The 26,109-nt window shown below is 42.1% G+C and overlaps 1 protein-coding gene across 10 annotated transcripts in view; it reads right to left on the bottom strand.

Moving 5' to 3' along the window:
- Tom1l1 (target of myb1 like 1 membrane trafficking protein) overlaps window positions 1-23,354 on the bottom strand; it is a 41,963-nt gene extending 18,609 nt beyond the window's left edge. For 7 of the 10 annotated variants that reach the window (XR_003850394.1, XM_008838418.3, XM_017799426.2 and 4 more), the window contains exons 1-7: window positions 23,202-23,354; window positions 20,960-21,044; window positions 18,968-19,046; window positions 13,154-13,303; window positions 12,199-12,321; window positions 11,390-11,494; window positions 9,666-9,782 (exon numbers count right to left, since the gene is read on the bottom strand). Coding sequence is in view for 9 of the 10 variants with exons in the window: in XM_008838418.3 (XP_008836640.1) it covers window positions 9,666-9,782; window positions 11,390-11,494; window positions 12,199-12,321; window positions 13,154-13,303; window positions 18,968-19,046; window positions 20,960-21,044; window positions 23,202-23,259 (717 nt within the window). In the remaining variant the exon portion in view is untranslated. Of the gene's footprint in view, window positions 1-9,665; window positions 9,783-11,389; window positions 11,495-12,198; window positions 12,322-13,153; window positions 13,304-18,967; window positions 19,047-19,167; window positions 19,225-20,959; window positions 21,058-23,201 lie in introns of those variants that run through there. The other 3 variants (XM_029566131.1, XM_029566130.1, XM_029566132.1) reach the window with 3 other exon arrangements.
- Window positions 23,355-26,109: the final 2,755 nt, after the last annotated feature.

Here is a 26,109-nt window from a genome sequence, read left to right as displayed (position 1 = left end):
ATTTTGGTTTTCTCGTTAAGAAATGAAAAATAACAACTTGCCACATCTACCTCAAGGGTTGACGTAAAAATTAAATGAGATGTGTGAAATCAGAGGCTGTGGAACAATAAAGCATAAACATGAAATGTTATTGTCATTATTAGTGATGGCAGAAGTAGTTAAAAACCATTTACAACACAGGGACATAATTTTGTTTCCTGTTATACTGTACTTAAACATTTAAGTTTATAGCTCCATCACATTTGATACAAAAACTAAAACACAATTTTAAAACTCATCATGGATAATGACCTTATTTTAACTACTTAAAATCATTGCCTTGAGCCAAGACATTACCCTGTAGCTAACTTCATCTCATAAGCATCAGAGGCATCAATAACTGATTCAGAATCTCCAAGGCTGAGTCTAGGAATCTACATTGTTCTTAACAAGCACCTCAAAGTGTTTCTTATGTATCATAACCTTTGAAATCTGCAGCCTTGCAATGGACTTCCTTCAAGCAAATCTTCAATAAATCTTAGGTGCACACACTAACATGAATCTATTCTCCATCCGCCTTGGCTACATTTAACTGTACAGTAGCACACTATCAGCAGACAAAAAACACGGGAACATTTCTCTTTTCGCAGTGAAAGCAGGAGAGTTGCTTACATATTACACAATCTGAATTCCTAAGAAAGTCTTGCTGAAAATTTATGCTTCATGAAACCATTTAGAATCTCAAACACTCTATTACAAGACTCTTGACAGGAAATCTCTAAATAAATAAATCAAACTATTACTAACTGGCATTTAGACTCAGATGTAAAAGCCACCACCTCCACAAAAACATTAAATATTTATAAAAATATTTAGAAGACAAAATGAAATAAAAAGGAAAAATGAAAGATTGGAGAGAAGGGTGACAGATAACAGATGAGGTTTTATACCCACAGTGTGGAGCCAGATAAACTGTCTTATTTGCTAATGATATGGTCACTGTCAGCAATGGTACAGTATAGGGGTCAGAGTTTTCCTTAAAGCTCCAGATATTAAATATGTTCAGCTTTGCGGGTCACTATTCTGTGGCAACTATCCAACTTTGCATTTTACCATGAAAAGAACCCAGGGAAATAAGTAAACAAGTGGGTGGGGCTAAATTCTAATAAAGCAAAGGCAGGTGGTAGGCTAGAGGCAGAGATAAGACTTTTGACTTAGTAGACCAAAGACTGCTCCAAAAGTCATAGGAAATGGTGTATTGAAGCCCCACTAGTATACAGAGAGGTGTTAATAAATGCACTATAATTGCCTGAGGCAGTCATTAGAGGCTATATAACATAGTTCTATAACACTTGCTCTATTGCCCAGGACCCAATATCACATAAAGAACCAAAAGCATCTAATCTACCCCCCATCCGGCCATGAATGAGAACTTTTCTTTGGTTTTCATTTTAGATGGAACAGAAATTATTATTCTTATTGCTCACAGGAAGCCTTGCTAAAACAAGGTCAAGATCAAGGAATACAATGGGTGTTAGATGCCCAAGAAAAAAATGTAGAAATTAATTTTAAAATGAATTTGCAGCCAACATTCATAACCTGGTCATATGAACACCCTCCCTTTGCCCTTTGGAGTGACAGATGGAAAGGAAACATGAAAGGAGCACACATCTCTCAGCAGGCCTGCAAAGCAGAATCTGAAAAAAAATCTTCAAAAGCCATCCCACTCTGATCTTTGCAATTGATGTCTGTCTCAGAGGAGGGCCACACCACCTGCAAACAGCACAGATCAAGCACCTCCGACAAAAAGCATGAGCCAGAGTTCTCCGAGAGGGCCCTTGTGGAGCTATGAATGTGGAGAGTCAAAACAGTGGCCAGTGCACGTGTCCATCACAGAACCCTGAGAACTGCCTCTATTATAAAGGCAAGGCAGGCAGGCTTCTAGGAGTAAATTTAACAATTCAAAAGTCTCTGGAGCCAAACAAAAAGAAGCTCACTAAATGCTTCCTTCTCCCACATCCAGTTAGCTCTTAGGCCTCCACAAAGAATATAGAAATCAAGGAAGGAGATCCCTTTGCACTTTCAGCACCAACTACAGCGACCCTACATTCACCAACACAGATGAATATACGAAAGAAAGAAAGACGGGGAGGGCTAAACAACTCCTTTGAAAAGTAAAAACAGTAAATAATGTGTGTTGGGTTCCTGGCAGACTCCTAACATGGCAGGTCTGACCTTAGCCTGGGTAAAGTCCCTCTGCTTATCAGGAAACCAACCAATCCTGAGCTAAACTGCCTGGCCTACATCATAGAAAGTTACCCAAGCACCTAGCTGCCTATAAAAGATGTCTGAGCTCCCCTCCTGGTTGCTGTTTTCTCTGCTCCCTGAGGCAGCCCAGTGGTCTGTCTGCTCTCAAATAAACTGCCATCTCCCCATGGAGTTGTCTTGGTCAGTGGCCTTCACTGCACCCTTCCATACAATGTATTTGCATGAAAGTATCTCTGGAAATGATATCTGTCAGCAATATCCCTATTATCAGCCCACAACACATTTCGTCTCTCAAAGAACTCCCTGCCCAGCCCTCAAGAGACATAGTGAATGTCTCAGTCTGCTCAAAGGAGAAACTCCCTCACTGTAAAACTGAAAAAAAATGTCAACATAATCCTCAGAAAATCATTAACTTATTAAAAAAAATTTTTTGAGACAGTCTCCCGGTAGCCCCAAATGTAGACCAGGCTGACCTCACTCTTACAGAGATCCACCTGCCTCTGCCTCCTGAGTGCTGGGATTATAGGTGTGCATCACTATGCCCAATAACTTATTAAAATTTAGCTTTTTCCCACTACCTAGCCTCAGCATCTTTCTTGAATACCTTTCTCTCCAGTAAGTTCTTCTGTTCAAACTTCTTTTGTCCCAGTCATCAGTTCTTCAACAGAACACTGATGTATCAACTCAATAGAGATGTAGGAAACTCATCTGATACATAGTGTGTACTGTAATAAGTGTAATTGCATGAAGAATTGTTGTTAGCCTGCTAGTCAATCACTAGCTGCCTTGAAGGTCATGAAGGATGGACAGCTCCCCCAGTCAGCTCAGAACCCCAGGTCCTGTGCTCCTTTTAACACTAATTTTAAGGAAGGGGAGTGTATCACAATTACTCCTCCTTAAGAAATACTTGTAGTTAATCATCAGTAACCCCTTTCACAAAGGATTTAGTAGTTGATAAGACCCTTTGATAAAAATAGCAGGAACTTCCTCTAGCAGGTAAAGCCAAAAACCACCTGAATAAGGAGAAAATCCAGTTTTACAATCTTAGAGAACAATCTGAAACAGAATATGAAACATGATACACCTGAATACATGTCAAGCCCGAGGAATAGATATCACCTTAATGAGATACTGAGATGTATACTCATATACCCCAGAACACTCTCTCTCCTTGCAGTTACCTACAGATCCTCATAGCTAAAAGCTGCCCCACCCACCTGTCAGATCCCAAGCCTGCTTCCCCTGATTACTCTGGCCATTCTCACTCTCTCCGAAAACCCCTCCCCACCTCACCTCCTATGCAGCTACTCAGAATTCCATGGCTGAACCTGCCTGCTGTAAACCTCTAACTCAGAAAGCATGACTTTCTTCTTCTTTGTCTCCCTCCTTCCAGCAGCTGCCAACATCTCTAGCTTGCTTGTCCTGTTTTATCTTTATCTTTTTTCCTCTCAAACTTCTGAGTTTGTTTTCAAATTCTTTTATCTCTAAGACTAAGAATCTACAAAAGGAACCCTGTGTTCCTCAGTAACGCTGTGATGAATTTAAAAGCACAAGCCTTAGTTACTATCTTCAATTCCTTCCAAATTAGCTCAAGAACTGGTTCATACCCACAGGAAAAGACACCAGATTAGTCATCTACAGCCAGTCCTGGGTTCTAAATGAGAAACCAGTTAGTACCATCAACAGACACAGGTTTAGGAAAGCGAGCACTACAGCCCCTTCATTTGCTATCCTAGGCACACACTCCCCTTTCTGAACATGCAGCCTCCTCTGCAAAGGAAAGGCGATGGCTCTCTATGACACTGAGAGTCTTCTCTACTCTCAGGCTCTTACTAGTTCCTGAGGGGTAAAGACAAGGAGAATGGTTCAGGGAGAATCACTTTTCCCTCTTTTCCCTTGCCTGGTTTTTCCCTCAACTGCTTTACAAATTATCTTCACATGATTAAATTTTAGATCTCCATGATTTTATATTTCTCTAGTAAGCTAAAGTGAGGCTTTCGCTAGTTGTATTTTCAGTCTGAGCTCTCTTCTTCAAAAGACTACACTGTTCTCCCCCGTCCTACTGCGACAGCAAAACACAAGAAAAGAAAGCCGCTGGGTATGGTGGTGCATTCTGTGACCCCAGCTCGAGGCTGAGGCAGGAGGACTATGAGTGCAAGGCTAGCCTGGACCACGTAGCCAAGGCCGTATCTTAAAAAAAAAAAACAAAAAACAAAAGGAAGCAAAAAACAAAGACAAAAAAGGTCAAATGAGAAAAAGGAAAAGCAAAAAGGGAAGAGCCAGAGAAAGCAGATATTCAGGAGGCAACACCTAAAGCCAATATACAATGCCAAGAAAGCAAATACAGCCAAGTCTTCATTCCTGTGGCCAGAGCAGACACCGTTGACAGGCTGCAGCCTCCCAAGCCTCACATGCCATTCTGGCTAAAGAAATCCACTCTATCCAGTAGAGTTCTAAGTCCATAACACAGTGGTAAGGAAAGCAAAGGCTTCCAGCTACGTAAGAGCCTGACAGAGTTCAGAGCCGTGTGAGTCTGTAGGGCTTCAGGATCTAATGGTTTAACATGGACTGGAGAAACAGGGAGAGGGTTACAAGTAAATATATTAGGTTTCCAATAGAAGGACACAGAGAACAGGTTCCAAATAAATAAAACTAGTAGAATGTGAGTAAAAACATATACAACAAGAAGAGGTTCCAGGTACGCACGCTGGCTTTCGTTTGCTTGCTTGCTTTTATTTCGTTGTCTTTTTTTAAGACAGGGTCTCCCTGTAGCTCCAGCTAGCCTGAAATGCCTATGTAGACCAGCTGGCTTCAGTCTCATGGAGATCAGCCTGCCTCTGCCCCCCAAGTGCTGGGATTAAAGGTTAGAGTCTCTAAGCCTGGCCCCTGCATGCTGGATTTACTGCTAGCAAACAGTCACTGGTTAAGTGTATCTGCAGAAAAGGACCAACAACTTTTGAATGGAGGTTTTTCCTGTTTGCTGGTCACCTTTCTTTGCCTTCCGGATCCAATGCCCAGACTTGCTGTCCTCCTCTGTCCTGATGGCTGCACGGTAAGACTTCAATGCCCTCTGGTTTCTGACAGGGTTCATGTAACAATACATAACGGCAGAGTATGTGAGGAAGGGAGGAGAATATGTTCTGGATATTCACTCTGTCCTTCAACAGTACCGATGCTAGCAAGGCTGCCCTCTGGACTAATTTCTTTCTTCGGCTTCTTTCTTCTACATAGGCTCTTGCCAAGAGCCCCCAGAAGCCTCTGCGGTCCTGGGAAGGTGGCCAGTCAGCATTTAGCTGCTTCCAACAGTTCAGACATGGGTAAGACAATTTTTGAAAAAGCACAAACTAAAGAATCTAAAGAATTAGTTTGCTTCATCAAAGTCTGTCTTTTCTGGTCTCAACTTCTAAATCTTTAAATCATAGGCTCCTAGTCATTTCTCGCCATAGAAGATTTCATCATATTATTTTAGATTAACCATAGTAATTATTTAAAGAAACACAAATATTTGGCAAAAGAAATTAAGAACAGCAGTCCCCGCACCAGGTCTTTATGCATGACTAACAAAAAGCATAGAAAGAAAAATACTTAAGCATTAGATAGTCTCGATAAATAAGCTGATCAGTGTGGGAACCCATCCAACTTGAACTGTGAGCAGTATTGTAATGTTGACTTATCACCTCTGTCTCTTTACTATTCAAAGCAATACACAGCTCTGAGCTATGCCTTCAGAACATCAACCAACAAGTTAATATCACACTTGAAAACAAGGAGTCAAACATCTGCACCCAAACACTGAGACAAAGACACTTATTTCATCTTAATGGAATAAATATAGAACAGGGTGCACATATTTAAATGGGATGGGTCAGTACACATTTTTATTTAAGGACTGTTTGCCACAGATAGATGGAAACATGAGGGGAAAGTCCTAAGTCATTTCATGTCAGGGCTCTGGACAGACCTGTGAAGACAATGTAAAACTAGAAATAATGCCACAGCCTTGCTTAAAAAAATGCTATCTGCTACATGCCCTGTTACTCTGATACTGGTTTTAAATTTAACATACTTATTAGCATCACAAGTTACAAGTATGTATCTATAAAAGGGATTACCTGGATAAACTCTAACTTTTCCTTTTACTCTCCTCTGTTAGTAGATGGCATTAGTACTTTTGTTTACTAAGACTCACATGGGCTCTTCATTTTACACATATACAAAAAGCTCAATGACAGTAAAGAATCTCAAGAATGCTCAGCAAAATGATACAATGCTCCTGAGTAAAATATTCTAAATAGAATATGCTTACAGCCAATAATCAGAGCTAATGATTTCAGCCAGACATGACATCACACACCTGAAATAAGGGCTAAATATTTCCTGGAATTAAAATACGCATAAGGTACACAGACTCAGAAAAACAAACGACACATGTTCTCCCTCATATGTGGCTCCTAGCACCAAATCCTTTTAAATTCCAGGTCTTTTTAATAAGATGATGCTATGCAGCAGTCCCTATTCATGAAATAACTACCATCATCATGACTTCGGCTGAGCCTGACTACTAAACATAATTACAATTGGGCTTGTTGACAGTTGTGCTCATTCATTAAAGGAGTGCCACGAAGGGTCACTGGACCCTCACCTGACTATCCAGCCACTCTTCCCAGCCAACTAGACTAGCCTTGGAAGACAAAAGAAAAATGAGGAAGAACCCAATAGAGGGATGCTTTTGGAAGCCCTTGTCAAGAAACTCCAATGGACTCTCATATGAACATTTGAAAATTGCCCTGTTCTGACTTTTTTTCTAGTTCCCTGTCTAGAACTTGTAATGCTAAGTACTTTTGCCTTTACTTCTCCTTCACATCTCCTATTCATGATTCAAGGACTTTCTTTACCCCTTGGAGACAAGAGTTATGCATTCCATGGGAGTCTTTTAGATAGACCCACCAAAGGGGTACTCCAATTGCCTCACCCTGCGTCCCTGTTCAGCATGGAAGAAGCCAGAGCTGTTTGTGTCCCTATTCCCTATTGGCAATTGGGGTAACCCCTTCAGAGGATGGCGTGATAAGAATAGGAGGTAGGAATTGACTAGGCCGTTAGGGTAAAAAGACCCCAAAGAAATGTAACCAGTTTCTGGGCTAAAGTCAAAATGTCCTTGGGCCTGTCAGACACACACTCTGTTCTAAAGGCAAAAAATGTCAAAATGTCAAAAGTATTTGGGAGCTTGTATCTAATCGTTAAAATATTTCAGGGTTACCTCTTCAGAGGGAGGAATGTTGGAGGGGAGGGAGTGGGCATGGATTTGATCAAAACATCTTATATGCATGTATGAAATTTTCAATAATGTTTTTTGTAAAAGTTAAAAAAAATAAATAAAAAAAATCAATTAAAATTTTTTTTTACTTGAGAGAATTATGTGCCATGGCACATGTGTGGAGAGCAGAGGACAACTTGCAGGAGTTGGTATTCTCCTTCTATCATATGGTGGTCCCAGGGTATAAATTCAGGTTGTTAGTTTGGCATCAAGCATCTTTACCTGCTAGTCCAAAATGCTATACTGTTTTGCATGTAACCTGCACATATCCTCCTGTATGCTCAACATCACCTCCAGGTTTGGGGCTGGAGAGATGGCTTAGTGGTTAACAGCACTGACTGCTCTTGCAGAGGACCCAGGTTCAGGTCCCAGCACCCACATGACTGCTAACAACTGTTGATAACTCCAGTCCTGGAGGAATCTAATGCCCTTCTCTGACCTCCACTAGCATTGCATGACACGGGTGCAATTACACACATGCAGGCAATACACTCACACATATAAAAAAATGAAAAAATAAATAAAAATAAAGTATATTTATTTCTAGGAAAAAAAAATACACATGAGGACTGGAGAGATGACTCCGCAGTTAAGAGCACTGGCTGCTCTTGCAGAGGACCCGGGTTCAATTCCTGGCACCCACATGGTAGCTAACAACCATCCGTTAACTCCAGCTCCAGGGGATCCGATACCCTCTTCTGACCTCCGTGGGCACTGCACAACACAGGTGCACAGAGGTAAGTCCACATGCAGGCAATATACTCATACACATAAAATAAAAATAATCAATAGTTTTTACAATGCAGACCAGGCTGATAAGGAAAAGGGGCCTAGGAACTACCAAGTAGGACCACAAGGGAATTATACATTTATGTAAATACACACACACATATCTCAAAACATGATACTGTGAAATTTAGAAAATATTAAGGTAAAGAGAAACCACAGAATATAAGCAGGAAAAAAAAAGGGAATCAATCATAAAACAAAGGAGCAAGAATCAGAAGGTCATGACACTTCTCAGGAGCGTCAAGAACCCAAGAGAGAGATGGAACATCATCTTTAAAGGACATAAGGAAAAGAGTTCTACACCTAGAATCCTCCCAGCCAAATTAACTAGCACTTGACATGACAACAAAGACTGTTTCTGGACATGCAAACACTCAACGTACACTAGTAGGAGGCGGGTGCATCTGGGCTATGAAACCCTGCAGGAAAGGAGGAGTGGGACTTTGAGAAAAGCGAAACCACAAGGAGGGTCTTCACGTTCCTGGGAACACCTAGGAACTGGCTTTCAAACGGGCTCTAAAAATAACAATGAAGTGGGGTAATAATTTCTGCTTTGTTTTGAGATGGAGTTTTGCTACGTTGTTCTGGCTGCTCCTGAGCTCCCTCTCAGGTGCTGGTACTACTGGCACACACCACTGTTCTTCAGCATGATTAATACATTTAAAATTGATAATCAGAATAAGCAGAAGAGGGAACATAACACACTGGTAGGTCCAGGCAAAGGAGAAAGTGTGCGATGACCACATAGCTGCTCAGAGAGTGCCTCACGTGCTCATGTTCCTCCACAGCCCAAGTACTCTACCTGCGTTTTCGTTAAAATCCTCCTTGTCCTCCCCACTCACAATCACGCCACATAGTAACAGATTTTCATCAGAGCACTTATAACACTTTACTACAGTGCTTATAAACCAATCTTGCTCGTTAGACAGAGCTGTTAAGGCCTAGGACAGCTCCTTCATTTCTCTATCCCTTATTCTGTCACAGTTACTCAGTGTTTGCTGAACAGATAGACAAAGAGACAACTTTACAAACTTCAAATGAGAGACTGGATTATATAATGATTGAGGCTATAAATTATGGTAAATTATTTTTCTTAAGATGGTTGGGATTGATTATGTCTATGCAGTTACTCTTCCACTTCTGAAAATTCATGATTCGATCTTTTTGTTAAGTTCAGAAATCAAATGAAGTCAGGATGTAAGGGGATGAACCATTAGATCATATGAATATGGCCTTCCATCTGCAAAGTTCAAACTTCTTCAGAAAATAGCTTTGCAGGACTTTGCCTGATTGTTTATGAGATTAAACTACACACCTGCAGGAGCTCTATGTCTTCATGGTTCTCAGACCCAGGAATGTTCTCCATCAAGATGGCAGCCATCACTTTCATATTCATTTTCACCATATCCAATTCACTGTGCAGTTTTCCGATCTGTGGAGAGCAATGCAGTCTCCAGCCATTAAATGTGAGACACAGACAGTGGCTACCCTGGCTCCTGCTCACAGAACATATGCTAAAAGATAAAATGTCTTTGCAAAATGTAATGTTTTCAAACATATTTAGGTTTATGTAAATATGCGTATAATTATTTTACAAGTTATAACCAGTTTTCTTCTAAATAAATATACTATTTCTTACAAGAAATCCAAAACTATGTCTTAAGAAAGCAAAAAATGAAGAACTACGAAGATCTGAAGCAATATGGATAAGGGAAGAGGTGATACCTATCAACAGAAGTTGCTAGAAACTGGACAAAATGGCAGACATTAAATATTATCTCGAGTTTCTGGTAATCAATCAGAAAAGAAAAAATGTAAAGAAGAGGGGGGCGTCTTAGAGACTCATGGTTCTATAGAAAGAAAAAGAGAAACATTTCCCCATAATTTAAGTTCTAAGAGGAATTAACCACATGACTTTTTATGTAAGAAACACTAATATTAATACAAGGTCTTCAACAATAGTTCTTGTAGAAGAATACAAATAAGCATCGTATAATTAATACTTATCTAAATCTCTGGTAAACAGAGACTAAGAAGAAAATAGAATTCAGTTGGTACAATTAATATAATAAGACAACTGTTTGCTGAGCTTTCTGAAATGCTAAATGAACAGTTCTACCAATAGCAACAGGAATCAGGTGGTGGACACAAGAGCTAGTCTGCAGCTAAGACAGACTATGAAAGAATGAGGTACAGGGTTTCTCCTCTTGTCTCTCTGTCTCTCTCTCTGTCTCTCTCTCTCTCTGTTTCTCTCTCTCCCTCCCTCCCTCCCTCCCTGTCTCCCTCCCTCCCTCTGTCAGAGGACAATTTTCAGGAGTTCTTTCTCTCCCTCTGGGGATGGAAATCAGATCATCAGATGTGGCAACAGGCACTTTTACTTGCTAAGCCATTTCACAGTCCCTCAAGCACCATTCTTAAATGTGTCAGTTTTGAAATCAGACAGAATCCAATGGACCAATTCTGTTTAGAAATGACTCATGTTAAGAGACCGGGCACCCCAACGTGGTGGTCTTCCCCACTGTAAAAGTAAGGCGTGGTGGCCTATGCCTGCAACCAAACATTTGGGAGGCAGAGGCAAGAGAATCACTACAAGTTCTAGGCCAGTCTGGGATATATGGTGAGTTCCAGGCCAAATGGAGCTAGATAATGACACCCTATTTTGAAAACACGAAATAAAGATGTTAATTGAGGGTTACAATGCATCTACACTTTATAATGTTATTAAGAAAAAAAATGTAAATACAATACTTAGAACCTAGAAAAAGACTGGGACTGGAGAGTTGGCTCAGTGTTTAAGAGCACTGACTGCTCTTACAGAGGACCTGGGTTCAATTCCCAGCACCCACATGGGGGCTAACAACAGACCTAAGTCCAGTTACAGGGGATCTGATGCCCTCTTCTGACGTCTGTGGGCACTGCACAACACGGGTGCACTTACACTCATGCAGGCAATACACTCATACACATAAAATAAAAATAATAAATAAAATATTTTAAACAAAGAACATAGAAAAACACATGAATAAACAGAGATGTTACCTGTTCTGGTACTAATGAAATAGTTGGATTCTTGGGAACAATTATAGAAGAAAGAGCTGGTGCAGTTGGAATAGATGTTGGTGATTTCGGTGAGATTTGAGCAGTCTATCAAGATGAAATATGGAAATATTATGATGTGAATTTTCATAGCCACCTCAAACCTAGTTCCTATTCAGCTGACTCAGGTACTGTCAACCAAAGTCTTGGGTAGTGGGTGTTAGGTCAAAGTCAATCATTAGGAGTACCACCTGCACAGCATTTGGAGATGCGCCCTACCAAATGGTATATCTGTAAAGGGCAGATATTCATAAATTAAGTTTGTTAGTTAAATGACTACTCAGTAAAGTACTCTTGGATTTCACCAAGACACTGCATGATAAACTGTCAAGTGAGATCATTATTGCCCACATTGTGTTGTTAAAACGACACATATCTTCCACCAGTGGGTAGCTCCCTGGGTCAAGCCTGATCTGTAACTGTGGGTGGTTAGCCCTAAGGGTGAGGCTCTAAGTCAGTGCTTCTCAACATCAATGTGCATAGAAACACCTAGAAAGAATGTCAAAAGGAAGATTCCAACTTAGTTTAGCACAGAACAAATCTAACAAACTCCTAGATTCTCCCTCAAATGGTACTTTGAGTGACAAAGTCCTAAGCTTTGGTTATCTTCTGAGATACAGATATATTCTCAAATTCATCTTTCTGCTAAGCTGGTTGAGCTAGGGTTATCCTTTTTGATGAGAAAAGACCCAAGCAATATATATTACTTTACATGGGTGAAAAAAGAAAGAATGAAAGAAAAAGCCTCCTACCTCCCGTCTTGTCTCAGCCTCGGCACCCAAGGGTGGAAACTGAACGCCTTTCCTCAGCAGGTCGAGGTACACTTCTTTCACCTCACTCACATCCACACCTCCTGGGAAGCCCTGTGACCAAGTCTGAGTTCAAGAGATATAAAGTTCCAGAGTTAAAACAACAGGAAAAACAAACTAAATCTTAAGCTTATGATAAAGAATGAGAACCTGACAATTACGCACTTTTCTCAGAAAGAAAGAGCGACTTTTGGATGCCATGGAGAAAATGCTCATTTTTGAAGACTAGAATAATATCAAACGCTGTAAGTTATCATTCTCATGCTTCAACATCTTGATGAAATGCGGGGACACATAGCAGTCACTTACAGCTGCACTAAATCCAAAATTAACAGAGTCTAAAATAGTATCAGTATGTTTTTTTTTTTTTTCCAAATAACTCTGAATTAGATGTTATCTACTCTAGAACCCAGTTTGCATGTCTACAGATTGAACATGTGTGTTTTTATCTTTTCAACCTAACCTGGATACAACAGAAACCGGATGGGAAGTGCCTATCCATTCTTCAGAAAAAGGATACTGGCTAATCCCAAGAAACCTCACTCTACAGAAACTTAAAGGAAAAACATGTGGCTGAGTATGTATGATAGAGTTCCCTTGGTAGAGGGCTTGTCTCACATGCATGAACCCCTAGGTTTGAGCCTCAGTACCACATACAGTGGGCATTTGGGAGCTGAAGGCAGTGGGGTCAAGGTCATCCTTGGTTACACAGAGACTTAGAGGACAACCTAGGGTAGAGAGACCAAGTCTCAAAAGCAAAAACAAAAAGCCAGAAGAAAACTGCATTATGCTTCATGCCAAGGTATAAAGGATCGTTACAACAGTCAGAAGCTGAACCATTAGATCCTTATACTCAGACCACCCATAGTTCTCCCCTGAGCTCTATCCACAGACATACCTTAATGAAATCCAAGATTCTGTTCTGAATGTCTAATGGCAAAGTGTATCTTGGATTCAGCAGCTTAACTAGACCATCCTTAATGAATTCCTTCTTCACAATCAGAGATTGGAAACTTGGACCACAGTTCTGCATGCACATGTCAATCAGCTAAATTAAAGTGAAAAAGCAAATGTTACAGTCCTCTGGCAAAATCACCTCCTAATTAAGACACACATATACACAAATGCTACTAAACCAGCATTCTAATGAAAAACACTATTTGCTTTCTGTAAAACTAACATATATGGCAATGTCAGGTTCAAGGACTACGAGGAAGCAGAAGCTCAATGGGGCTGCCCAGAGGCTACACCTCATGGGGAGTGGATACAAATACAGCACTGCAAGTAGTAAATGCCACATGCTAAATGTGAAGCACAAGAAAACATATGGGCTTCAGACCGTGCCCCAGCTTATCTACTGTCAGCCTTGTACATTCCTATTGTCTTGGCTGTGATAATTATGACACACCCTTTCACTCTCAAATGTCTTGGTTTCAATGATAAACTGAAGTCAGCCTAGCAATAGACCTGATAGGCAATTATTATTTAGGATCTGGTTGTATTATGAGACTTTAACACAAACGCTGATCCCAAGCTGGGCTTTGAAAAGTGACTAGCAAAACTAGAAATGAGTATGGAACTGTACTCTAGACAGAGAAATGCTGCTAGGGTTTGCATTTGGAATGACCCCCAAAGGTGCCTGTGTTAAAGCCTGGTGTTTAGAGGTGGTAGAACCTGTAAGAATGGTACGTAGTGGGCAGTTCTGGGTCGTGGCAGGTGTATCCTCAAAGGAGACTAGGAGTCTATGGCTTCTTTCTCTTTTTTCAAAAAAAATATTTTATTATTATTTTTTTATGTGTATGAGTGCATTGCCTGCATGTGTGTAAGTGCACCCATGTCATGCAATGCCCGAGGAGGTCAGAAGAAGGGATCAGATCCCCTGGAACTGGAGTTACAGATGGTTGTTAACCACCATGTGGGTGCTGTGAATCAAACCTGGGTCCTCCGCAAGAACAGTCAGTGCTCAACTGCTGAGCCATCGCACCAGACCCAGCTTCTTTCTCTTATTAACTTTCCAGCCATGAGGTAAGTGATTGTGCTCTGCCATACATTTCCGCATGATATGCTGCCTGGCCGTGGGCCAAGTGATCATGAATTAAAACCTCTGAAACCATGAGCCCAAATAAACTTTCCTTATACCTTATCAATGGGGTAAAAATATAAAGGTGGCCAACTACATGAATTATGAGGGAGAAGATTTGTGCTCTGATTTGTCTCTAGCGGTGGCTGCTTGATGTAGGTAAATTGATAGCATGGGGAAGGTAGTGTGGATCAAGTCTGTGAGGACATCCAGACTGCACAGAAATCTGTATGGCAGGGTTAAACAGGCTAGACATTACTCTGAAGGCACTAAGAAATCCTGAGGGAATTTTGTTAGTCACTTTCACACCTTTACTCCGAGCTCAAGGAAAAGGTTCACGTGTGCAAAGTTACATTCTGGAAAGGTACCAGCAGTACTTCTACGTAGGAAAATTGGAGGGTGGAAAAACCTGGAGTGTTAGGAAGATCCAGGAGACACCCAGCAGTATAGAGCTGACACTGAAAAGGTTGAGGCTAGGTAGTGTGAGTGCAAGGCAAAGACAGTCACAAGAGCATCTGAACGAGCACTTGCTGTAGCAAGAAGACTGAAAGGTAAGAGACTTTGACTCTGTGGGACTGAGGGGCCTGTCATGGAATCTGAAAACAGATGAGGTGACATGACCAGGGACTGCAGGAGCAAACACTGGTGGGTGGAAATTTAGATATTCTACGTCTGAAAGAAAACCTAGACATCCACATAGATGTTTAGCAGGGAACTGTACATATACAGCAGCAGATCAGGAGAGTGAAGGGCCACAAGGGAATCAAGGCCACCAAGGATTAACAAAGAAGAGGGACAGCTGGGACGCTGGACTAGAGAAAAACAAAAGTAATAGAAACAAAAGACAACATAATGATGGTAAAGTCCGAAGAGGAGCTTCCAGGAGGAAGGGACGTTAACAGTTAATGTGGACAGAAAAACCAGACAGGCTTGCTCATTAGTGGGGCCATTAGTCACTTTGGACTAAGCGCTTTGAATACAGCAACATAGGCAGAAATTGGGTTAAGAAAGAATGAACTGCCACGGAAGAACTGCACCAGAAAGTAGATTCCTAAAAACCATCTAAAGATGAAACGAAATCTCCATGTCACTTTTAGTTTGTGAGGCCAGAGAGCAGAATTTGACCGGGAAAGCTACCACGATCTCTGCAGAAAAGCAGCCCTGACACCTGACTTTCCAATGCATATGATATTTTAAGTGTCGCTTTCACGTAACATAAAAGGCAATAGCAGTTACAAAAGTTCTACTTTTAAAGCAGTGAGACTGTGGAAGCAATCAGAAAATACTGAAGCTATGCACGTGAAGGGATGAGACACAGGGAAGACCTTGAGTGCAGAAGGACACAGAAACAAAACCCAAACCACAGCAAGACGGATGTAGATGGATGTAAGTTGGCTAGGCAAAGTCGGATAACAAATGACATGGAGTGTGACGGGATATTAAAATCGGTTTTTAACGGGTGAGATGCTGAGGACAAGTGTCTCTAGTTCAGTGTAAGCTTGAAGAAATATCTCATCGGAATGCCTGTGCAGTCTGGGGTAAGATATCTAGCTTCATGTCCCTTTCACTTACAATAAGATCACTGGTGATTTTCTTGCTAAATATTCTACAAACTAATTTTTATCTTTGGCACTCTAATACATTATGATAATGGGTCACGCTCCCCAGAGGTACATGTACAAAAATCAAAGAGTCAACATGAAAATCTAAGAATGCTAACATCTGGAGATCAGCAATCATGGCCTTTGTGTTTTCCCACTGGAATCAAGAATGTCAGGGCTAATTACTTCTCTATCACCCCCTCCATCATGCCTCACCCCGCAGCTCACTCAGATTCTATAACCTACTGTGGTAAATGAGCAAACATATAAGTGGCTTAACATATTTTGCTATCTAGCTCCAGTGAAAATGTGCTCAGATAACCTATCTTTGGAAACAGGACAAGCAGGAATCCATAATCTGAAGTGGGAGATAGAACACAAGAGCCAAGCCACCAAGAAAAATGGAGATGAGTAACTCAGAGCTTTACCAATCTATTTTGTACTTGCTTGAGCAAATCATTTATCTGAAGCTGTGGTAAATTTGCCTGCAAAATGGGTGTTGCGCTTCCTTCTAGGAGTTGCTGTCAGGACTTGATGGAATGTAATATGTACCAAGAGCCAGATACATCTGTTTATGGAGAATGTTCTAGCAGGATACAGTGTGCCCATTAGCTGGTGTGAAAATTTCAGAGACAGCTGGAAGAAAAAGAGCTATTCAGCAGTTTTGCTTTTCACTGTAATGGAACCAGGCACAATGACAGGTCTAGGCTTCAGGTCCATCAGAGCTATACCAGTTGTGACCACAGAGGCAGGGCTACTCTCTCACACTAGACTTTCCTACAGAAAGCTGAGTCTCCTCATTGTTTCTGGTGTAACAAGATACTAGAGGGTAGCTACCTTTGCATGTCTTCTGAAATCACTGTAACTCTGTTTAAGGTTGGTGTTCCACAAGAACTATTAAATTTATTGACTCTTAGGAACCTGTTCAACCACTTTCCATTTGACAATGACAGTAGGATCTTGCTAAGATTGGTCACAAATGACTCATTCAAGAAAAGGCTCTCTGGCTTAGTATTTCTGGTAGAAATACTGTAAAATCAAAACAAAACAAAACAAAAAATCCCAAAACATAACAGAATTACTGACTTTCTAGGCTTTGGGTATAGCTCAGTGGTAGGGCCCTTGCCTAGCATACACAAGGGCCTGGGTTCCATTCCCAGCACTGCAAAAACAAAAAATGTTCTGGCTTCTCAATAAAACTGCTCTACTGACTGACAGAAGGAAATCATAGTGTAGTCAGATTCTATGAGACTTAACCAAGGGTAACAAGTCTATAGAGACCCCAGGATGACAGACAGTATAAAGGACACTCATAATTGACTTAGACAGCCTCTCATCCCTTCATAGCAGTAAGATGGAAACATCACATATGGGGTTACTTTTTAAATAGTTTATTGGTAAACTTATAATTGCCTTTGACAGACATTGGGCAGTTCCCTTTGTGACTAATTTCTCCCTTAATTCAGTTTGGTCTAAATGCCTACTGAAGTCAATACAAGGGTTTTGAGCACAACTTTGAAAGACAAGTGAGCTGAGGTGAGGCACATGGGCCAGGATGTGTACAACACAGGGAAATCTGCATGCCGCTAGCAAGAGTCAAAGTCCGTTTCACACAAAGACACAGACGCACACACACAGACACACAGACACGTACACATACCCTTGAGATATCTTGGCTCTTCTTCATTTGGTGTTATCTAAATTTCTTTCTACCCTAGCTCTATAATACCTTAAATTAGTCTTTGAGTCTTCTGGAGACTCACTAGAAGAAACGGGATGAAGTTGGGCTCGGGGGGAGGGTGACAATCAATTCAGTCTACATCAGATACACTGGTACATCTGACCCTATACCATGCATGGAGGAAGCAGCTGAAGACACAAAGAGACATACAAGGGACTTGATACATTCTGAGAAGCAAAGTTTTATAGGCAACGCCATGGAATTTGGAGTCCTAGGACTGGGTTCAAATTCCACATGTTACTAATAGCAATTTAGTCCTGGCACAATTGTTTAACCACTCCTAGTCTACTTCATCATCTGTGCAATGGTCTAATAAGACAACCATCTTCACTGGTCCCAGGCATTTCTATAATGGCCCCGCTGTTCTGATAGTCCTTTCTCAATAGTTTCCATCAGTCATTCTGTGCTCTTCCTGAGCTGCCTGCATGTGGTAAAGACAGAGGTGAGTCAAAAAACGAGAAAGGAGGAAAATGCTTGCAAAACTATAGTCAGACCCCAACTAAAGGGTTTCTTTCATAGTTGTATCATGGATGCTCTTTAATTCATTTCTTTTCATTTGACTAGTCCCCAAGTACACAGGATGTGATACACCATCTTCTATGTGAATCCAGAAAGTGGGAACTATGCTCACATCTGCTCCATAGCCCTCTGGGTGAACACTGCCGCTGTTCCTAAAAGCAGCGATGCTGGCCATAACCACCAAACAGAAGAAATGAGAAAGCCTCACAGATCACTCCCAAGGTAAAAGGGGCAACTCACCCCTGTGACTGAAGAGGTCATATGGTCAAAAACGGGGAAATGGGAACAAAACAGAAAGAGCTCGCATCTGTATCACAGAAGAAACAGTGCAGAGAACTGCTTAAATTGACAGAGAATATTCTCCAAATTATACCAAGCAGCGGAAGTTGGTTGAAATTCAGTGAGCTGCCAGTGCCTCAAGATTCCACACAAGTGTTCGGGGAAGGTAGAAAGCTGACAAGGTGTCTTCCAAGGCTTCCATTTCCCCATCTTCAAATGTGGCCAATACAAACACTAGCAAGTTCCCAGGTCCTGACCAGGGAAAAGTGACTCTTTAGGAATACTTTCTTTCTACAAAACAGGGTGGTACTGTAGTCAACTAAACTCCCACCTGCAATTCTCGACAGATGAAGAGTCATGAGTCTTGCAGTATGTTCTCATTATTGCCTGATAGGCACCTCTTAGAATGTTTGCATTTTTAAAAATCCACATTATGAATGTTAACTACAGGCTAGGAAAGCCCAGTCTTAATCATAATATTAAAGTACTTACTGATAAAGAAAGTTGGATTTCTTTGTGATTGTAGTTTTTGGAAATCCTTTTCTTCAAAGCTTTCACTGCATCTTTTGGCCTATAGCAAGAAATACACTGAAATTACCTACAAGCAAGCAGTCTTATTGAAAAGCAGCATGCAGTATGGAAACAGGAAAGGCTCAAGAGCAGAAGACCAAGGCTTGATTCCACTGGCTCACCTCAGGTTGGTCCTTAACTTATCTAGGTTTCCTCATGAAATATGTACACCATACCACCTGGTGAGATTCAAATGAAATATTTGTGTAGGAGAATTATCTACAAAACACTGACCATGAAATGCACTCAAGGCACATAGCAGTTTACAGGAAATTTAACTCCTAAAACAATGGAATTGATCCCTTTAAGTCGGTTTAGCATTTCCCGAGCACCTTACAGGCAAGGGGATGTGAGAATTACAACAGACTAGGTCAGTTTCTGGTATGCTACAACTTTATGTTAGGAAGATCTATGAGTACAGGTTCAAAATTTAATTTATTAGATTTCTTTTTTACATTATCAATGAAGAAATTGATATTAGTAATGAAAAGGTTCACAGAGAATCTAAGGACAGTATACAGATTATATATAGAAAAATAATCCCTATAAACTCAGGACTGAGGAGATGTTCAGTGGGGAAGGTATTTGCTGTGCAAGAGTGAGGAACTGAGTTGAGATCCCCCAAACCAGATAAATGCACGGTTGGTGGAACAGCCCACCTGTAATTCCTGTGCTCACTTGAAAGGCAGAGAAGGATTCCCAGAGCAAGCTGACTGGCTAACTAGCCTTACTGGCCAGCTCTGGGTTCAGCTGAGAAACCTTGCCTCAATGAATAAGGTTGAGCGCAACCCAGGCAGACTCATGACATCAGCCTTGGGCTTCCACAAGTAGGAGCACACACATGCGCTCAAACACATGTGAACATGCATACATATATGTGTATACACACCAGACACATTAAGAAAACAACTATATGCAAGACATGGTGCACTTACACACGTGTAGGCAATACATTTAAAATAAAAATAATAAATAATATTTTTTTAAAAAGAAAACAACTACAAACTCATGTCAATTATAGGTACTTTCCATTAATATATAACTATAAGCTGTGTCGGCATGTTTTCTTCAATGCAAGCTAAACTAAACCCCTTTTATTACCAATTATCTCTTTAAAATGTTTAGGAAAAACCAGGTGTGGTAGTGCACACCTTTACTCCTAGCACTCGGGAGACAGAGGCAGGCAAAACTGTGAGTTCGAGGCCAGGCTGGTCTACATAGTGAGACCCTATCTCAAAAAATGAAAAGTTCATGAAAATGAACAAAATTTCATCTTTTATAACATATACTTGACTAAATTTAAAGTAGTACCCTTGTTAGTGACTTTTTAAATGATTTTTTTATAACTTCAAATGACTCTAAAGTTTAGACTGTGTATCAATAAACAGCACACCATGTACACAAACAGCATGAACTCGGGTGAGTCAGCATTATGATAGGGCTGTCCTGTGACAAGAAGGAAAAAGACTGCTCGAGGGAGTTTCCTGGATGATCAAGAAGGCTGGTCACCACCCATGTGTACATTACCAGAAGACAACTAGCTTCCAGCTTTTCGATAATGTTTTCAGTTACGGAAAGCACTAGCAATTAGAGGAGGAAAAACCCCTAAAGAGAGAAACAATTTATCTCTCTCTTCTAAATCTTTTAAAAACAAGGAATTTGAGCCAGCCAAAGGTGAAATTTGAAACCATTAAAGAACAGGCAGAAAATGAGGAAAGGAATTCTGGAATCAGACACTGCTTGCTAGAGCAAGAAGATGCTCCAATAGGTCAACCCGTCATCCTCATATGATAACAGGTGCCTAAGGGATGGTGAAGCACTCAACAGGAACACCCAAGAGCTGGCAAGAGAAAAAAAGCTATGTTCTGATGTTTCTTATCAGGCACAAATGCATGGATGCCACTGTGAACTTACCCATCCTGTGTAGTGTTAATTATGTCGCAGATATGCATGAACTGGCCCCAGTCTTCAGTCTGAACTCCAGCAAATGTAGCCTTTTCTGAAAGATAAAGCTGTTTGTGTTGAGTCTGAGCCACAACAGAATAAAAATTATCTGGTCTCCTGAAATAATCTGCCTAGGGTGTGCTACCAAGTACCATTCAGTTTATATTACCAAAGGGCAAAGTAATTTTTTTCCTCTGAACAAGTCTCAGTAATTCAGGTATCAATCAGAAATCAAGTTCAGAGTTCTGCTGTTGTAACAGTAATGAGTGAACTATTAAGAAAGCTAGCAAGCACACCATCTGGCCACAGGGCCAAAACAGGCTGAATTTCCATCCTCTTTTCTCTTTCAGAGAACAGAACTTCAGAACTGTGACTAATTGGGCAGTCACAGACAAGTCACATTACTCAGTCTTTTATCTTATGTAATTTCATTTAACCCACAGTTTCAGGTGATGAAAGAGAAATTCAGAGAGGATAAGGAAATTACTCAAGGTCATACCTTAAGTAGGAGGTAGGATTTGTGTTCAAATCAAGGTTGATGTTTGATCCTACTGTTTGCTTTTTAAAATCATTTATGTGTGTTGGGGGGTGGGGGGAGATATAATTACTAGCAAGTTCCCTTCTGGCACCAAAGTTACACCAAGCAGATTTACACACTCCTTTACCTGGAACCTCAACATTATCAGTTGGATAAATTTCTTCTCTAGATATCCTCTTTAAGAGCACAGAGCTTTATCAGGGAAAGGCTAAGAGAGTCTCAGTGTGAATGAGTTTACTACCTTACTAGCTTCAATGACAAAGTTAAGCCTGGGTGAACACTGTCTTGGGCTACTTGAATCTGCACTGGATAGACAAAGCTGAGCTTGTGTGTGTGGTCAGGCACATCGTGTTGTTCCATCTTCTAGATGTTTCTTCCTCATTCCCTGCTCTCCTTCCCAACCTGCTCACTTCTGGAGAACTCCTATTCACCCTTCAAAGGCCATGCCTGAGTTCAAGTCTCCCTTTTCACACATTTTGTGTGCCATACATTTTTTTTTCTTGTATTGTAAAGTTGTCATATGGTAGTTAGCACAAAATATGCTCATCCTGCTTATAAGAAAGTGAGTCCCTTGAGGTTTGAGACCACATATTCCCTAAGGCATACAGGTGGTAGTTAGTGAATGATTACCTAACTAAAGAATCTGACATATTGCTGGAGCTTCTTTTGCCTGTGAAGATTTAGTGTGGATTCATTTTTTCTCAGGGCTCATTTTAAATCTCACTAATCAGCAGGGAGAGAGGCATCTAAGAAAGCGTTTCCTCCTCAAGGGTAACCACTTTTCCCATATTATAAACTTTGGAAATTCAGGTTCAGGTTCAAAGGTGTTTCCTACCACACAGCAGATACGTCACTGAGATGTGACCTAAACTCGCCGAATCTGACCCTTCTTACTACAGGTTCTTACCTCACTCCACTAAGTAACCAACAGTCTGCCTGGTATTAATACGCCCTGGTACCACACCCTGTCCCCAAGGGAAGAATCGGGCAAAGGGAGCTGAGGTGGCAAAAAGCCAGGTAGTCTGTGACACAAACACGGAGTTGAAGTGGAGGGGGAGGATGTTGGCGTGGTCCTTCGTGTTCTACAAAGGTCCTCTTGACCCCAGATGACTCCTGTTCCCCCCCCCGCCTCCCTCCCCCCTACCTGTCCTTTACTCTAACATCAATAATTTTCAATATCCTCGTTTATGGAAAAGGCAACTCAGATTGCCTGAGCTGGGCGTCAAAGAAAAGTGGTTTGGAGAAACATGCCTCGGCGGTAAGGTCAAGTCAATTAGCCTCTCTGCGCCTTCTCTTCCGGTCTGTAAAATGGGTATAGCAATATCGAATCAGGAATGGACGCACTTTATGAAGAACCTTCCCTGGTCCAGAAGTTTCCGGTCCTTGCCTCCTTGGAGGCCCCAACGCCCCACGCTGAGTGTTGCGGGTCACCTGTTTGGTTGCACTTCCCAGCTGCCATCCAAAGGGACAGTTGCATTTTGAAGGGGAGGTTCTGGTATGAATGGGCCAAGAAAAGCGGACAGGGGCCGCAGGTGGCGTGGGAAAGCTGCGGGGGAGAGGACCATTTCCTCCACCTCGGTCCAACAGGGTCCCTCTCAGGCCGAGAATGGAGGCGGCGAGCCAGGCTCCCACGGTCCCCAACGCCAGCCGCGATATCTCCCCGCGCCTGCTTACCTACGAGGTGGCCCACGGAGGTGGCGTAGGGATCGCGGTGACTCTTCCCAAACGCCATGGTAGCCCAAGAGAGCTGGCCCAGGAAATCCGCCTCCGCCGCCCTCCGACTCCCGACTCCACCCGCCCGGGCCGGTGGCTCCTCCTCTCCGCTCCAGCGCGCTGCGGCCGCTGCGGGGCGCCTGGCAGCGCGGGGCCTGGACCCAACCCCGCGCACCTGCTGCGCGCAGGGCTGAGGAGGGCGGCGCTTCCCGCTCCAGGTGAAGCCAGGTGGGCATCCAGCCCAGAAGGAAGGGGTGGCTCGCAGCCCCGGCCCGGGAATCCGGAGCCCGGCTCGGATCCCGCTGCCTTTGGGCGGAGGGCGGCTCCTCTGTGCGCCCCTTCCTGGGCCCTTTGTAGATTAGGCAATGTGGGCTGCAGCGCGTGCGTATCTAGAGATTACTGCCTGTTCATGGAAGGCAGAGACCTCTTGGGTCAGTACACACACCTTCACAATTATGAATTACTGAGCTGCTGGAGATATTGTGCCCATTCCCACCCTCACTCCAGAAATTCGGGTTTGGAGACATGCGCCCAGCTCTTTAAATCTGCGGGGGTGGGAGGAGGGTGGGTCGTCTAGGACTGCAGCAGGCTTCCTTGGGAGCCTTTTGTTTCTCTCCTGCTTCCTTGAGGGACCTGTGGGCGCCGCCGCACAAGTTCTTGGCTTCCAACTCCATCTCCTAGGAGCTGTTTTCCAGCTGGTGAAAGGAGAGAGGGGCTTCCCTGGGACTGTGGCGCCAAGTATGTTTGGAATGCAAATCCACATCAAGAAGACCAAACTCTTTTCTAGTCTTCCTTTGAACCAGGACTTTTCTTTTCTCTTTGTGTTCAGTTAACCCCAGATAAGACTTTCCTAGGCAGCAGGTTGTCTCCCAGAGATGTCAGTTTTTCTGAAAATGGGTACTCTGTGCCTGTAGATTTTGCTGCCCAAGGCTAACTGGAACTCAGCTCTCCAAGTCTGTTTCTTGGCCCTGGAAGTGGGGAGAGCAAGAAGACCTGGTCTGACTCATGTTTCCTGTATATTTTAGCACAGAGGTCAAAGCCAATTACACTCTGCTCCAGGGGGGCTAACGTTTTATTCACTGATCTCTAATGCAGTTGGTTTGCTCTTTTTCTAGCTGTGAGTTAACATCTGACGCTCTAAAATCTAAAAGGAAGCATTTTTGCTGTGGTGGTAGTTCTCATAATGAGGTTGGTCCCATCTATAACTAAGAGTCTCTTCCCATCTATCCTGGAGGACTAGCTGTCATTTGGCCATTTCTTTAGTCAATTTGTCACTACAGTGTCTACTGACACTGTTGAAAACCTCTTTGTTGTCATCATCAACCTCGTCTCTTTCTCCGGTTATGGCCTCTAGCAAATTATTTTGCCTGCAGTGCAGTGTGTGGTGGAGCAACGTTAAGGAGAAAGTCAAGTTTAGCATAGGTTGGTCTTGGTGCTAATGTCCTTCAGTGGGGAATGAGAACTGGGAAGCAACGAAGCATTCTCATAAATTGTCTATTTCCGGCTTCTGCTGGGAGGCTGGTTCGTTTTTTTATTTTCTTCTGTCTGATTTTCTTACGTGGCAGGGTTGAGAGAGAACTAGAGAAATAGCAAAGAGTGTGTTGTGGACAGTGGTGGCTGAACGGAAGCAAGGTTGAGGACAAGCCCCGTGTTACCTCAACCATGACCGGGCAGACTGTGCTCCAGGGTGATAGCAGTGGCTGCAGTCATTTCTTTCTATGTCTGTAACTTTATCCATGTTCCCCCTCTTCCTCAGGGGTGAATATCAATCAATCCAGTTAATGTTCCTGTGGTCTAGGAGAAGGATGGTAGAAGTCACAGCCAAGTTAAATTCACAAAAGAAGCAGAATTCTAGACAAGAACAAGAATTAAGTATGTAGATACCAGGAGCACAGTCTTGCTCTAGTTCCAACTCTAAGAACTCTTTCTAAGCATTTTTATTTTATTGTTTTTATTTTATTTGTATGAGTATATTACCTGCATGTATGTAAGTGCACCCATGTTGTGCAATGTCCAGGGAGCTCAGACAAGGACGTTGGTCGCCTGGAACTGGAGTTACTGATGGTTGTTAGCCACCATGTGGGTGCTGGGAACCAAACCCAGGTCCTCTGTAACCAGCGCTCTTAATCAGGGAGCCATCTCTCCAGCCCCTTCCTAAGTATTTTTCATAATATGTGTATGTGTGATATGTGTGCACATGTGTGGGTGTTCAGGCACACAAATGCTATATGTGTGTACACAGGTCAGAGGACAACCTCTAAGGTTAGCTAAAACCTTCCACTTTGTTTGACACAGGGTCATTTTTGTTAGTAGCTGCATAAGTTAGAGGAGCAGGTCCACAAGTTTCCAGGCATTCCCCTGCCTCTGCCTCCCATCTCAGCATGGGAGCAGTGGGATTACAGATACACACTACTGCACCCAGGTCTGTGTATGTTCTTGAGATTATAACTCAGGTCCTCACACTCCCATGGCAAGTTTTTTACCCCCAGAGACCTCTTTCCAGCCCCACTAAGCATTTATGTATGTGTAAGTCATGATGCCTCATGAAAATAAGCAAGATACCACTTTTTAAAATATGCTTAATGCCTGGGACTGGAAATCTATGTTAATTTAATCATTAGTCTTGGGAGGTAGCTAGCATTGCTTCACTTTTAAAAGTAATCTGAGATTTGGGAAAATAGATTTAATAAATGGCTTGGCTAGCGTTTGAATCATGGTCATTCAATTCTAAAGCTTGTATTACTGCCAGTATTTGAAGTTTTTGACTGAATGTGACATTTTACTTGTTAAAGGATTCTGTTGAATTCAAAGAGAACTTGAAGAAGATAAGAATGGGCAGTCTGTACTCTGCTGGCACAGGGTCTGCTTT

Source organism: Nannospalax galili, unplaced genomic scaffold (assembly GCF_000622305.1).
Source record: "Nannospalax galili isolate Female #2095 unplaced genomic scaffold, S.galili_v1.0 scaffold95, whole genome shotgun sequence".
Taxonomy (NCBI): domain Eukaryota; kingdom Metazoa; phylum Chordata; class Mammalia; order Rodentia; family Spalacidae; genus Nannospalax; species Nannospalax galili.
The sequence above is the reverse complement of the archived record's forward strand: the minus strand, read 5'-3'. Positions and strand labels throughout refer to the sequence as shown.